Source organism: Lepisosteus platostomus, chromosome 10, assembly GCF_059453375.1.
Source record: "Lepisosteus platostomus isolate fLepPlt1 chromosome 10, fLepPlt1.hap1, whole genome shotgun sequence".
NCBI classification, from domain to species: Eukaryota; Metazoa; Chordata; class Actinopteri; order Semionotiformes; family Lepisosteidae; genus Lepisosteus; species Lepisosteus platostomus.
In genome coordinates this window covers 142,962-154,803 of record NC_142620.1, presented here as the reverse complement: position 1 = coordinate 154,803, position 11,842 = coordinate 142,962, and the positions used below count along the sequence as shown (strand labels likewise).

The window sequence follows — 11,842 nt, the reverse complement described above, 5'->3', positions numbered from 1 at the left end:
AATGCTAACTACTGCGTTGTTGTTAATTGTTTTAAAATTCTTTATTGAAAAGGGTAAATCAATCGAAAATAAGATCAAATATGGTTCTTGGTCTTTACACAATTTTATCTCGTGCAAAGGATGTAGTCAATACAGTGCTAGTTATCAGGTTGAAAGGTTTTATGTTTTAATGCCCCAATAGCTCATATTCATATAATAATAATAATAATAATAATAATAATAATAATAATAATAATAATAATAATAATAAAACTTGAAAAATATCCTACCTACAAATTTAAATTCCTTATCTTTTAGTTTTTTTCCCGAGAAAAGTTTCTTAGTAATGTCTGGGATCCTTCCTAGCGAAAGCGGCTTTCTAAAAAAATGGTGCGATCTCGACCGAGGATAGATAAAAAAAAACAAAAGCGAAACATCAGTCATACGGCAAGGTTGTTACAAATAAAAGAACAAATAGCTTTGACGAGTACTTTCTAGCGTTGTTGTTTCAAGTGCTGAGCTGCTACTGTGTGCAACAATATCGCTCGCTGCGAGCGAACCAGCTGCCTCATTCCTGGCGTGTCCCTGCCTGGGCATTCCAGCTCCCTGAGGTCATGGGCTGCAAACGCCGCACGGCGCTTGTGTAGTACGCCGCCTGCATCAACGCGGTACGACAACACTTAACTAACCCCATAAACTCTTTCAATTACTAAACACAGAAAGAATACTAGTTACGCACATTTTCAAGCTCATTCGCATTTGAACAAAGACGGACCTTCGTTAAAAAGGCAAAAGTAAAATAGTTCCGTGGATGAATACACAGACGGTCTGTTCACCATGGACAGGAAGTGAAGCGTGTTTTCGGAGTGACCTGTTGATTTCCAGCATGTTGATTCCGACTGAGAAGGGAATTTTTTTTTAAATCCAAGTGTAGTAAATGTAATAAGTAAATCGAGTGACAGGAAAAGATGAATGCATCACATAATGAAGCCAGTTTGATTGGGGTAGATGGTATGAGCAGGTAATTTGTTTAAAGCCTATTTCAACCTATGTTTTGGTGCGACTCGGAAAGTCAGTCACTTGAGAGATTAAAAAAGATTTAGCTTTGCAGTATAGCCATTTTGTTTATGTTTTATCATTGCCAGTAGTCTTTTGATATACATTGTTATTTCCCACTTTTCCCTGATGTAATATTCTTTACTTAATGCGCGTTTTGTTAATATCACGGGCGGAGTTATGATCTTGTTATTGTAATATCGCCAGTTACATGTATGAGTTGGGAAGAAACTACTAGTATAATACTCGCTTTATTTGTTTTCGTGTTCAACGACCAGGTTTTGTTTACGGTTATATTAATATAAGCCACTGCTTGCAATCCGAAATATCTAAACCTGGACAGTTTGGGGATTTTTCTTCACTTTAAAAGTGTATATAATTTATCTTGGTCAGAAATTGGTTCCTACGCATTGTTTTGTTTGGTGTGCTGTTTTCCAGTGTGTGTGCTACACAAATATCACAAATCTTTCAAGAAAGGACTGACATATTCTTTGTCTGATATGCTGATTGTAATGGACTGTACATGATTTGGAATCGGAGGTCTGTACGGATCGAGTAGCTCTATCCGGTGATGCCTGAGGTGGACAAGTTAGGTCGGTTCCTCTTTTCTCTGCGAGTTTCGAGTTTCGGCGTGATCGAATTCCTATCGAAATACTGACTGCAGGTCCCAGGATGTATTATTGGTTGATGGTATTGTCAGATTTGCAATACTAGGTAATGTATTTGTTTTCAGTTTTTCCATACAGATATAAATATACGGGGTATATATGTTTGATGGGGTGGAATCCAAAGTAGGAATATAACAAGAAAAAAAACATTTATAAATGATTCAAAGAAGAACAAGATCCAGTTAAATTATTATTATTATTATTATTATTATTAATTGCTTACACTTATATAGCGCTTTTCTGGCCACTCCACTCAAAGCGCTTTACAGGTAATGGGGACTCCCCTCCACCACCACCAATGTGCAGCATCCACCTGGATAAATTAAGTTATTGTAATGAACTCCATGCACGGGCTAGAAAGGTTATTAGGAAGGCCAGGAAACAGGACTATTCTTAAGGAGCATAAAACTAATGAGGCTTTTACAATATTATAATAGCTGATGAATGGTAAAGGCTGAAGTAAAAGTTCTTAGAGAAACATTTAATTGATCAAACAGAAATTGCTGATTAATTAAATGTTGCTCAGGTATTTCTCAAGGAAGAGACAGCTAGCTGCACGTTGAGGAAAGACACAGTTCCATATTAAATAATGTTGAAGTAGAGACAAAAAAAACAGAAGTATTACAGGTACTAGAAACACAATATCAGGTCTGATGGTATTCTTCCAATTGTACTTAAGGACATTGTACTTAATATCAATTGCATTCATTAACCTAACTCTTTCACTGGTCTTTCAAACTGGATAATACCCACTGATTGACAGATTGCTAATGCGGCATCCTTTCATAAAAATGGTGACAAAATAAATTATAGACCAGCATGTCTAGTTTGCAGAAGCAAAAATTTAAACAAAGGGAACACCTGTATTGCAATAACATACTATTGGCTAATAATTCATATGAATTTTGAACAGTCTGGTCTTGCTTAACTTAAGTTATTTCTTTGAATGGGCAACAGCAGTAATGATGCTTGTGATGTGGTGTATTTAGATTTTCACAATGCAAACATAGTTTCTTATAAAAGATACATTATTAAATGGCAAGTGTTAGGCATTCAATATCATGCATGTACTAGGGTAAAGAACTGATTTATAAGCAGGAAACTGGATACAGAAAAGGGTGAACACTCCAATTGGGATGGTGTAATTGGCGTACTGCCATAGGAATCTCTGTGCACTACTACTCTTTCCAATTTATATTAATGATATAAAAGTTCTGGTTTCACTGGCAAATGGCTAATTTAAAGATTCTGCTAAACTAGGAAAAATAACCACTTTAGAAGATGCAAAAGATTAAAAAGCTCCAAAGAATTCAAAGATATTTAGACCACATGCATGATTAGATAAACACTCAGCATATGACGCTTAATGGAGTCAATTGAAGTAGTTGAGTAGGATGTTGCATGCATGTAATTAGCATTGTTTTTATCGTTGTTATGGCTAAATAATAACAGTATATGAAAATGTTGTGGCATGCACATTAAAGTGAAAAATAATATGGCTTACAATTGAGCTGAGGTAGACTTTTCATTGTGAAAGTAAGATAATTTTCTGTGGTGTTTGTAAGTGTAGTTTTTCTAGGAAAAAAAATATTTTTTAGCCTTGAGTTGAAAGACCAGGTTCTTTAATTGAATATGAGCTTTTTTTATTCTTGTAAAGCACTGTGTAGTTCTTTATTGTTCATATTTTTCTTTGTATCTTTTATTTCATTTGTTCTAACTGCGTGCTTTTTCCAGTTGCATTCCTTTAGAATGTGTTGGGCATGTATTATCAGATAAATCCAAAATAAGAAAGCGTCGCTCCTTGGCTTCGTTGTAGTCTTGCCTTCTGTTATGGTAGTTCAGTATTTTACTGGATGTGGTGGCAACATTAATGAACCATATGCTTTGTGAATAATGTTATTTTTCTTTTTTCTGCAGACACATATGTTTGTGGTGCATAAAGGCCTGATTCTCCTGTCACCTGTTACTGGACAGTTTTTTAAAGACAGAGACAGAGATATTTTTGGTTAATAAAGGGCCATTTTTGTGGAGGAGAGAGCACAATGCCCTTACCATTTGGATTAAAGCTCAAGAGGACCCGAAGGTACACAGTATCTAGCAAGAGTTGCCTCGTAACTCGTATTCAGCTCTTGAACAGTGAATTTGTGGAATTTACCCTTTCTGTGGAGAGCACAGGGCAGGAGTGTTTGGAGGCAGTAGCACAACGCCTAGAGCTGCGAGAGGTATGATCATTTTTATCATATTTAATTTGTTTTGTAGTTTGGAATTTCTTTCTTCATGGAAGATGTGCCTGTTCTTTCCTGATATATCATTAAGAGTTTTAACTTTATAAACAATTCACTGTCATATGCCATAAAATGAACATGGAAGAAATGAATTAAGAAAATGGTATAGCAAAATGTTTTTTTCCCTTTTGGTAAAAAAAAATGGTGAGTCAAAACCACTGTATGTGATTGACCACTGACTGTTATTGTCGCAGTAAACATTTCATATTACATACTGTTATGCTATATATTTTTTTATGTTGGCAGTGTATTAAAAGAAACCACTAATAAGATGAAGAGGTGGGATAGTATATGGTACAGAAAACCTGCATTTACATTGTTAATGTGCAGAAAAGGAAGTGTTGTCACATGAGTAATTAAATGCTACTAATTTCAGCTACTTGAATGTCAAATCCATTTAGTCATACAGTTATATCATGTGGCTACAATAAGTTCGGAAAAGAAACTTCAAGATGAGGAATAACACTGGCCTTTTAGGTCTTTAATGTGCGTGATTATATTGCTTGTTACAGTGAGATAACTTTGATTTAGTCATAATTGTTTTTGTGAGGGGGGTTATATTCACATATAATTACAAAAAGGTAAGCATATTTGGTGCTAAAGGCATTGTAACTGTTTAAAAAGTTTTCTTAAGTATTCCCTTGTGTTGTACTACACATTCACTGAAGGATTATTTAGATGGTAATGGTAAGGTTCCCATCTAATTCATTTAGTTTTCCTAATTATAAGTGAATTGTATAGAAGGTATCATTACCTTTTATTATCAAATAGTTTTTGAAAGTGCTGGTGTTATTGTAATCATATCTGATTCAATTTACCTTAGTTGGTTGATGAATTATGCCATTAGTCACCTAAGCAGATGTGAAAGGACCTGGATAGCAATTTGCATTATGTCTGGAGTCAGTATGTCATTGATACTGTATCTATGTATTGACACATGACTTTTAGATCTTTTCCTGGAACGAGGGCGGTTTGAAGGTTTGTTTTCAGTATAAACCTGTAAACCAAGTGAAACAGAATAAAATGCTTTAAAATAAAAAAAAGTATTCTTTTAAATGTGTTGATTTGTGTGTATGTTTCCCATCTACTAAGCATCATTTTTATGTCTGAGTAGTGGCTGTTCTTTTATTGTTATATATCTTTATATACCACAGACTTGAATAGATTTTCAATGGACTTTTATACAAAAAAAATATGAACAAATGGATCACAAAATACAGTACGTTTGCAGTCTGTTACAAGTATTTGGTTTTTCACTTTTATTGTTCATTGTGTATTTTTACAACAAATTGCCATTTTACATTGAAACTATTAAAATTATTATAACTAGTGTACTAATAATAATAATGTTCCTTTATTAGCTTTTCTCCATGGAGACACAGATACACAGACAGGGAGAGAAGCTTGGGGTCAGAGTGCAGGGTCTGCCATTGTACGGCACCCTGGAGCAGTTAGGGTTAAGGGCCTTGCTCAGGGGCCCAACGGAGTAGGATTCCTCTGCCGGCCGTGGGATTTGAACCGGCAACCTTCCAGTCACAGGCGCAGATCCTTAACCATAGAGCCACCGCTCCGCCCCTAAAGTGATACTAATATCACTTTTATCTCAGGGAGTGCTGGCAACACGAGAGCCGTGAGTGATAGCCCCAGAGTGATACTAATATCACTCTGTACAAAAAATACATAATTCTTAGATTTAATCATATTCAGATTGTCATTTAATTAATTAATTGCTTACACTTATATAGCTTTATACTTAGAGTTTATACTTATATATACACTTATATTCTGGACACTCCACTCAAAGCGCTTTACAGGTAATGGGGACCCCCCTCCACCACCACCAATGTGCAGCATCCATCTGGATGATGCGACGGCAGCCATAGTGCGCCAGAACGCTCACCACACATCAGCTATCAGTGGGGAGGAGAGCAGAGTAATGTAGCCAATTCATAGATGGGGATTATTAGGAGGCCATGAATTGGTAATGGGAAATTTGGCCAGGATGCCGGGGTTACACCCCTACTCTTTTTGAGAAACGCCCTGGGATTTTTAATGACCACATAGAGTCAGGACCTCGGTTTTACGTCTCATCCGAAGGACGGTGCCCGTTTACAGTATAGTGCCCCTGTCACTATACTGGGGCACTAGGACCCACATGGACCACAGGGTGAGCGCCCCCTGCTGGTCCCACTAACACCTCTTCCAGCAGCAACCTTAGTTTTCCCAGGAGGTCTCCCATCCAGGTACTGACCAGGCCAGTTGTGAGTTGCAGGGTGATTTGGCTGCTGGCGAATTTAAAGTCTCTTTAGTGTAATTTCAGTCCGGAAATGACTACTAAAGCCTCAGATTTCAGTACAATTTCTTTAAATTCCTATTCTCCACCTAAAATAGTATATTTTTCTCTGCTATAGCTGGTTTCCCTCATTTAAAAAAATAGACTACATTGGACAGAAGGTCTTGATTAATTTATATAGAATCACTGCTTTTCCATTCTTGGCATCAAAATAATATCTTTGCATTTTGTCTTAACAGGTGACCTATTTTAGTCTTTGGTATCTCAACAAGCAGAGTCAACAAAGATGGGTAGATTTGGAAAAACCTCTGAAGAAACAACTTGACAAATATGGCTTAGAGCCTACAGTTTACTTTGGGGTTGTGTTTTATGTGCCAAGTGTGTCTCAGCTGCAACAAGAAATAACAAGGTGAGCTTCTTAATAAAACATGCTGTTGAGTGTTGTCACTCTTTATCAGATATATTAAGGAAATAATATTTAATTTCCTTAATATATCATCAATTTCCCTATGTGATTAATGAAGTATTATCTATCTAACTGAGCTGTTTGCTTTACAAGTTTATATTTTTACTGGAATATATAACTTTTCTGTTCCTTTGCAGATACCAATATTATCTTCAGCTAAAGAAGGATGTTTTGGAGGGGCGGATCCCTTGCTCAGTAGAACAAGCTGTTCAGTTAGCTGGTTTAGCTGTTCAAGGTATGGTTTCATAAGAAAATTAAAAAATATATATTTTTTATTGTTTGAACTACTTTTGAGAAGGATCATCTCTTCAGCTGATTCCTTGCCCAATGCTATATCACCAAGATCTCATTTCTCCCTGTCCTGTAAACTTTTCACAGTAGATTTCATAGTCTCTAGCCATTGTTATTCATTTTAAATGTTTTGAATATTTTAACACCAGTTTCTAGTAAGCCTTCTTGAAAAGATAATGGGTAGTCCAGTTCAAGCTTGATAGACATAGCATTGCATTCAAAACATTGTGAATGTCATTTACTTTATTGGCAGGATTCTTTTAAGGTGAGAAAATGAGTGGTTTCTACAGCCCTAAAAACTTCACAACAGAGTCTAACAGATTTTAAATCGTCAGGCATTGTCTTGACGGCTAAGGTCTCGCGCTAGATGTTGCAATGCGTCCATTCATTTCTGGAGCAACTTCTCTTAATTCATGCAACCACACCGCTGTGTCGGCTTGTCATCGCTCTAGCACCGTCTGTACAAACTCCGACACATTTTATCCAGTCGATGCCATTCTCTTCAATAAATTCATTCAGAAGCTGAAGTATGTGCTCTCCTGTAGTTCCTGTTGGTAGCGGTTTACAGAACAGAAAGTCCTCATGGGATGTTCCCTCAAACTCATACAGTATCTAACGTGAACAAGCAAATTGGCCAAATCGAATACAGACTCATCTAATTGCAGTGAAAAGCATCTGCTCATTTAACGCGCTCTACCAGCGTACGTTTGATATCATCCGCCATTTCAATAATTCTGAGTGACTGTGACTTTCAGAAGGGGGCAGCAGGTCGAGCTATTTAGCAGCTTTTTCTCCAAACATAATACGTGTCAGCTCTTTTGCCAACGGTAAATAAGGTTCTTCAAAAATAGTGTGGGGCTTACCTGCTTTAGCAATCCGCAAGCTTGCATTTTTCCCCGTTGCCGTTTCAGGAGTCTGTCTCAGAAGTTAAAAGAAGTTTTTATTTAATGCGCATAGGAGCGAAACACAGAGATACTCGGTGTATTTTTCTCAAATTAACCTAGAACAGTTCTTAAATATTTTTCTATCACGCTTTCCCGTGCTCACAAGATTGCCAGCGTTCCTAGCATGCATTTCTATGCATTCCTGTGTTTACAACATTGGCACTGTTCCAAACTCACGCACATTCTTCTACCTCTCTATTTGTTGGAGGTAAGTTTTTTTTAAATACAATTGGTCACTTCCGTTCATAGCACGTATTCCTATAGAATGGAATAGAATTACATTGTAGCTCTGTGTCCACTTAAGTATTAGTGCGCACTGTATCGTAGTATGTAGGCTGCGTATTCGACACGTCTTAAAATAGTAAATATGAAAACCAGTCCCGATTTTTCAGCGCACACAACAAAGTTCCAGGGTCATATGGCGTACCAGCTGGCGGCGCTCCGTACCACAGTTTGAGAACCACTGCTTTAGGGATATAGGCAATTTTGTCCCCTAGGGGGTGATGTAGATATGGATTGCACAACAGAGATGTACCAGCAAGGACCATCCTTATTGAAAATACAGTGGTGCTAGAAAGTTTGTAAACCCTTTAGACTTTTCTCATTTCTGCATAAATTTGACCTAAAATGTGATCAGGTCTTCATCTAAGTCATAAAATAGATAAAGAGAACCCAATAAAACAAATAACACACAAAAGGCTATACTTTTTCATTCATTTATTGATCAAAATGATCCAACATTAAAAGTCTTTGTTGGAAAGTATGTAAATCTCTTCTTTTAGTTTTTTCCCTTTTGTTTGAGGTTTTCAGATGCATAAATATCATATATGAGGGCGTTTACTGTACAGTGTTGAGATTTGGAAGAAAACACTTCATACAATGTTTAAAAAAATGATCCAGAAAGGTAAAAAAGGAGCAGAATGAATTTTAAGTGCAAGTACCATAAAAAGAATAAAGAACAAAATATCAGTAGAAGGTTGAGTGCTGGATATAAGTGGGAAACTTTTGAGATGAGTAAAATAATGTTTTGTAAAATTTAATATTTTGTATTAAATTAATATTTCACTTGCCTTGGAAAACATGCCTCAGGCTCTGCAAAGTCAAAGATCAATATTAAATATTAGCATGAAAAAAGAAGTGTTACAGGCACTGGAAGCATTTAAGGTAAATTTACATGGCTTGATAGTTTTCTACCAATTGTATGGAAAAAAAACAAAGAAATGTTGAAGCATATAAACAAATTACCGGAACCTGGATGTATTCTATTTATTGTACTTAAGTAAAAAAAAGATGCAATTCTTTTACTTTTTTTGCAAAGCTTTTATAGTAGTAGATATGTAAATATACTTACTGGAAAATGATTAATGTGGCATCCATCCACAATTAAAGGTGACAAAAGCGAGAAGTAAGTGATCAATAGCTCTTGCGTCTATTGCATGTCAGGTTATTGCAGTGGTAATTAGAGCTAAGCTAGAAGATCATCTGCTTGGCACAAGGATTCTAAGAGAAAATCACTATGGGTTTAGATAAAGTTGCTTAATTAACTTAAGAGCTCCACTAATACCCCATTTAGAATGCTTGCATTTTTGGACACTGTTCCAAAAATAATTTTGTTGCTTTAGAGAAGAGCAAACAGATATATTCCTTTGCTGGAAGAAATTTTGATTTTTTTTTAGCCTGTAAAATTATTTTAATCTTAAATAATAAAGAATATTACATGACCTTGTTCAAGTACTCAGAATTTTCAAAGGCCCCAGGTTTTTTCAAATTAACAGTGAAATACAAATGGGCGAGGGGCCAAATGGCTTCCTCTTGTTTGTAAATTTTTTATGTTCTTAATGAAGAATATGACAATTAAGAATCTTGATTTAGATCGAAATTGGAAGATCCTTTAGCTGCCCAGGAACAGACGCTGATAGCCTTGCTTTAAGCATGTCTTAGAGGTACCCTGGTATTCTTATGCCATCTGAAACAGGCTTTTTATTTAAAAGCAAAATATTGAAATTTTGTAAATTGAAGAATTAAATAACTTTTTTTTTTCAGCTGATTTTGGTGATTTTGATCATTATGAATCCCAGGAATTTCTACAGAAGTTTGTGTTGTTTCCAATTGTAAGTCCTTTCTTTTTTTATTTGATCATTTCATTAATGTGCACTGGTTTAGTACAACTTACAACTATTGCATACAACATCCCTTTTTGTATGAAATTGTTAGATTAGGTTATCGGTTATTTTACTTTTTTTTTGTTTTGTCTTTTGTGTCCAAGGGATGGATTCAAGATGAAAGAATGCTTGAAGAGGCCACACAGAAAGTGGCCTTGCTACACCAAAAGTACAGGTAATGTAAAGAACAAAAGAAATAAATCTGAGCTATAAAGCCAATATTTAATTTAGTTAGTTATTAAAGACATTGAAATGATCTCAGATTAAGATTCTGTAGCAAGGACTTGCTTTAACAATGTTTTTTTTTATTTTGGGCTGTTAATGATTTTCATTTGTTAGAGGGCTTCAGCCACCAGAGGCAGAAATGTTATACATGCAGGAAGTTGAGAAGATGGATGGGTATGGCCAGGAAAGTTACCATGCAAAGGTAAAAAAAAAACGTATTCATGCAGATTTGGAAGAAATTGTGAACTACAGTGAGAAAATTCATTTTAATAGTAGTGCAGACAGTTCTGCTACTTACGTAATAGCTACATTCCTGAGGAGCCCCCCATTATGGAAAACCTGTGCAGTAATTACCATTGATTCAGTGGGAATAAAGGGGTAAGGGAGAAGATGTCTAAAAAAACAGCTGTCATGATTGAAATTTTCTATACAATTTTTTACATGCTTTACATGCTTTGTTAAGGCAGACATAACCATTTATTTGTAGTATTTTGTGACTCGATTGTTTAATAACAAACTAGCTCTTGTGTAGTAAGAATTAGTGGTAGTGGAAATCTTTAAATTTATTGTAGAAAACTGACTGTATTGTTCCAAACATTAAACTATTATGTGGATATTTTTACTTTATTAAATTATTTTTAGTGATGTCAAAAGAGTCAACAGTAAAAAATATATATATATATATTTTTTATTTTCACACCCTGAACTTTACATAAAACTACATAGATATCTCTTCTGAAACAGTAATTCTTCAGAAGTATCCAAAACAAAATCAGGCAGCCGTTGAACTGTGTTGAAACTTGAGAAGAATTGTTTGAATGTTTAAATAGGACTCAGGTGAAGCGTGATCTTGTGCTTTTTATCCATGTCTTTGCTCTGGACACAGGATAGCCAAGGGAATGATTTAGTTCTTGGGGCATGTCTGGATGGGATCTTTGTGAAGCACAAGAATGGTCGGCCTCCTGTTATATTTAGGTAAGAAATAAACATGTATTAACTTTTCAAGGATGCAGTCATAAGAGATGTGATCAGGTTCTAATGTTGTGAGTCTCATACAAAATATAGGCTCTAAAATATAGGGTTCTGATTTTTTGTTTGGCACTTGGTTATTTTTAGCTATTCACATTAGTTTGAGGTTTGTTCTCATTACAAAGGCTGTATACTTTCTTTCATATACTATAATACTAGTATGGTTAACAAAAGTATTGGTACTTAATTTTATTTCACTGGGCTTTCTAGGTGGAATGATATTACCAGCATGACTCACAACAAATCGTTCTTTGCACTAGAGCTGGCAAACAAGGAAGAAACCATTCAATTCCAGACTGTAAGTTCTGCATTTTGCAGTGTTCTGCAAATGTCAATATGTAATATTTAAGATATTAATTTCTTTCAATGTGTAATTTAATATATTTAATCATTGGTATCTGTCCTGTTGGTGAATCATAGTACAATATGTATGTGTTCTTTTGT

General features: G+C 35.5%; 1 protein-coding gene across 3 annotated transcripts in view; it reads left to right on the top strand.

The window, feature by feature from the left end:
- Nucleotides 1–652: 652 nt before the first annotated feature.
- Nucleotides 653–11,842, top strand: part of ptpn21 (protein tyrosine phosphatase non-receptor type 21) — a 28,713-nt gene continuing 17,523 nt past the window's right edge. Inside the window, exons 1-9 of one of the 3 annotated variants that reach the window (XM_088647360.1) lie at nucleotides 653–1,000; nucleotides 3,621–3,925; nucleotides 6,521–6,690; nucleotides 6,885–6,982; nucleotides 10,026–10,093; nucleotides 10,249–10,319; nucleotides 10,484–10,571; nucleotides 11,256–11,344; nucleotides 11,609–11,696. In XM_088647360.1, the coding sequence (XP_088503486.1) occupies nucleotides 3,746–3,925; nucleotides 6,521–6,690; nucleotides 6,885–6,982; nucleotides 10,026–10,093; nucleotides 10,249–10,319; nucleotides 10,484–10,571; nucleotides 11,256–11,344; nucleotides 11,609–11,696 (852 nt within the window). In that variant the 5' untranslated portion in view covers nucleotides 653–1,000; nucleotides 3,621–3,745. Of the gene's footprint in view, nucleotides 1,001–1,473; nucleotides 1,629–3,620; nucleotides 3,926–6,520; nucleotides 6,691–6,884; nucleotides 6,983–10,025; nucleotides 10,094–10,248; nucleotides 10,320–10,483; nucleotides 10,572–11,255; nucleotides 11,345–11,608; nucleotides 11,697–11,842 lie in introns of those variants that run through there. The other 2 variants (XM_088647362.1, XM_088647361.1) reach the window with 2 other exon arrangements.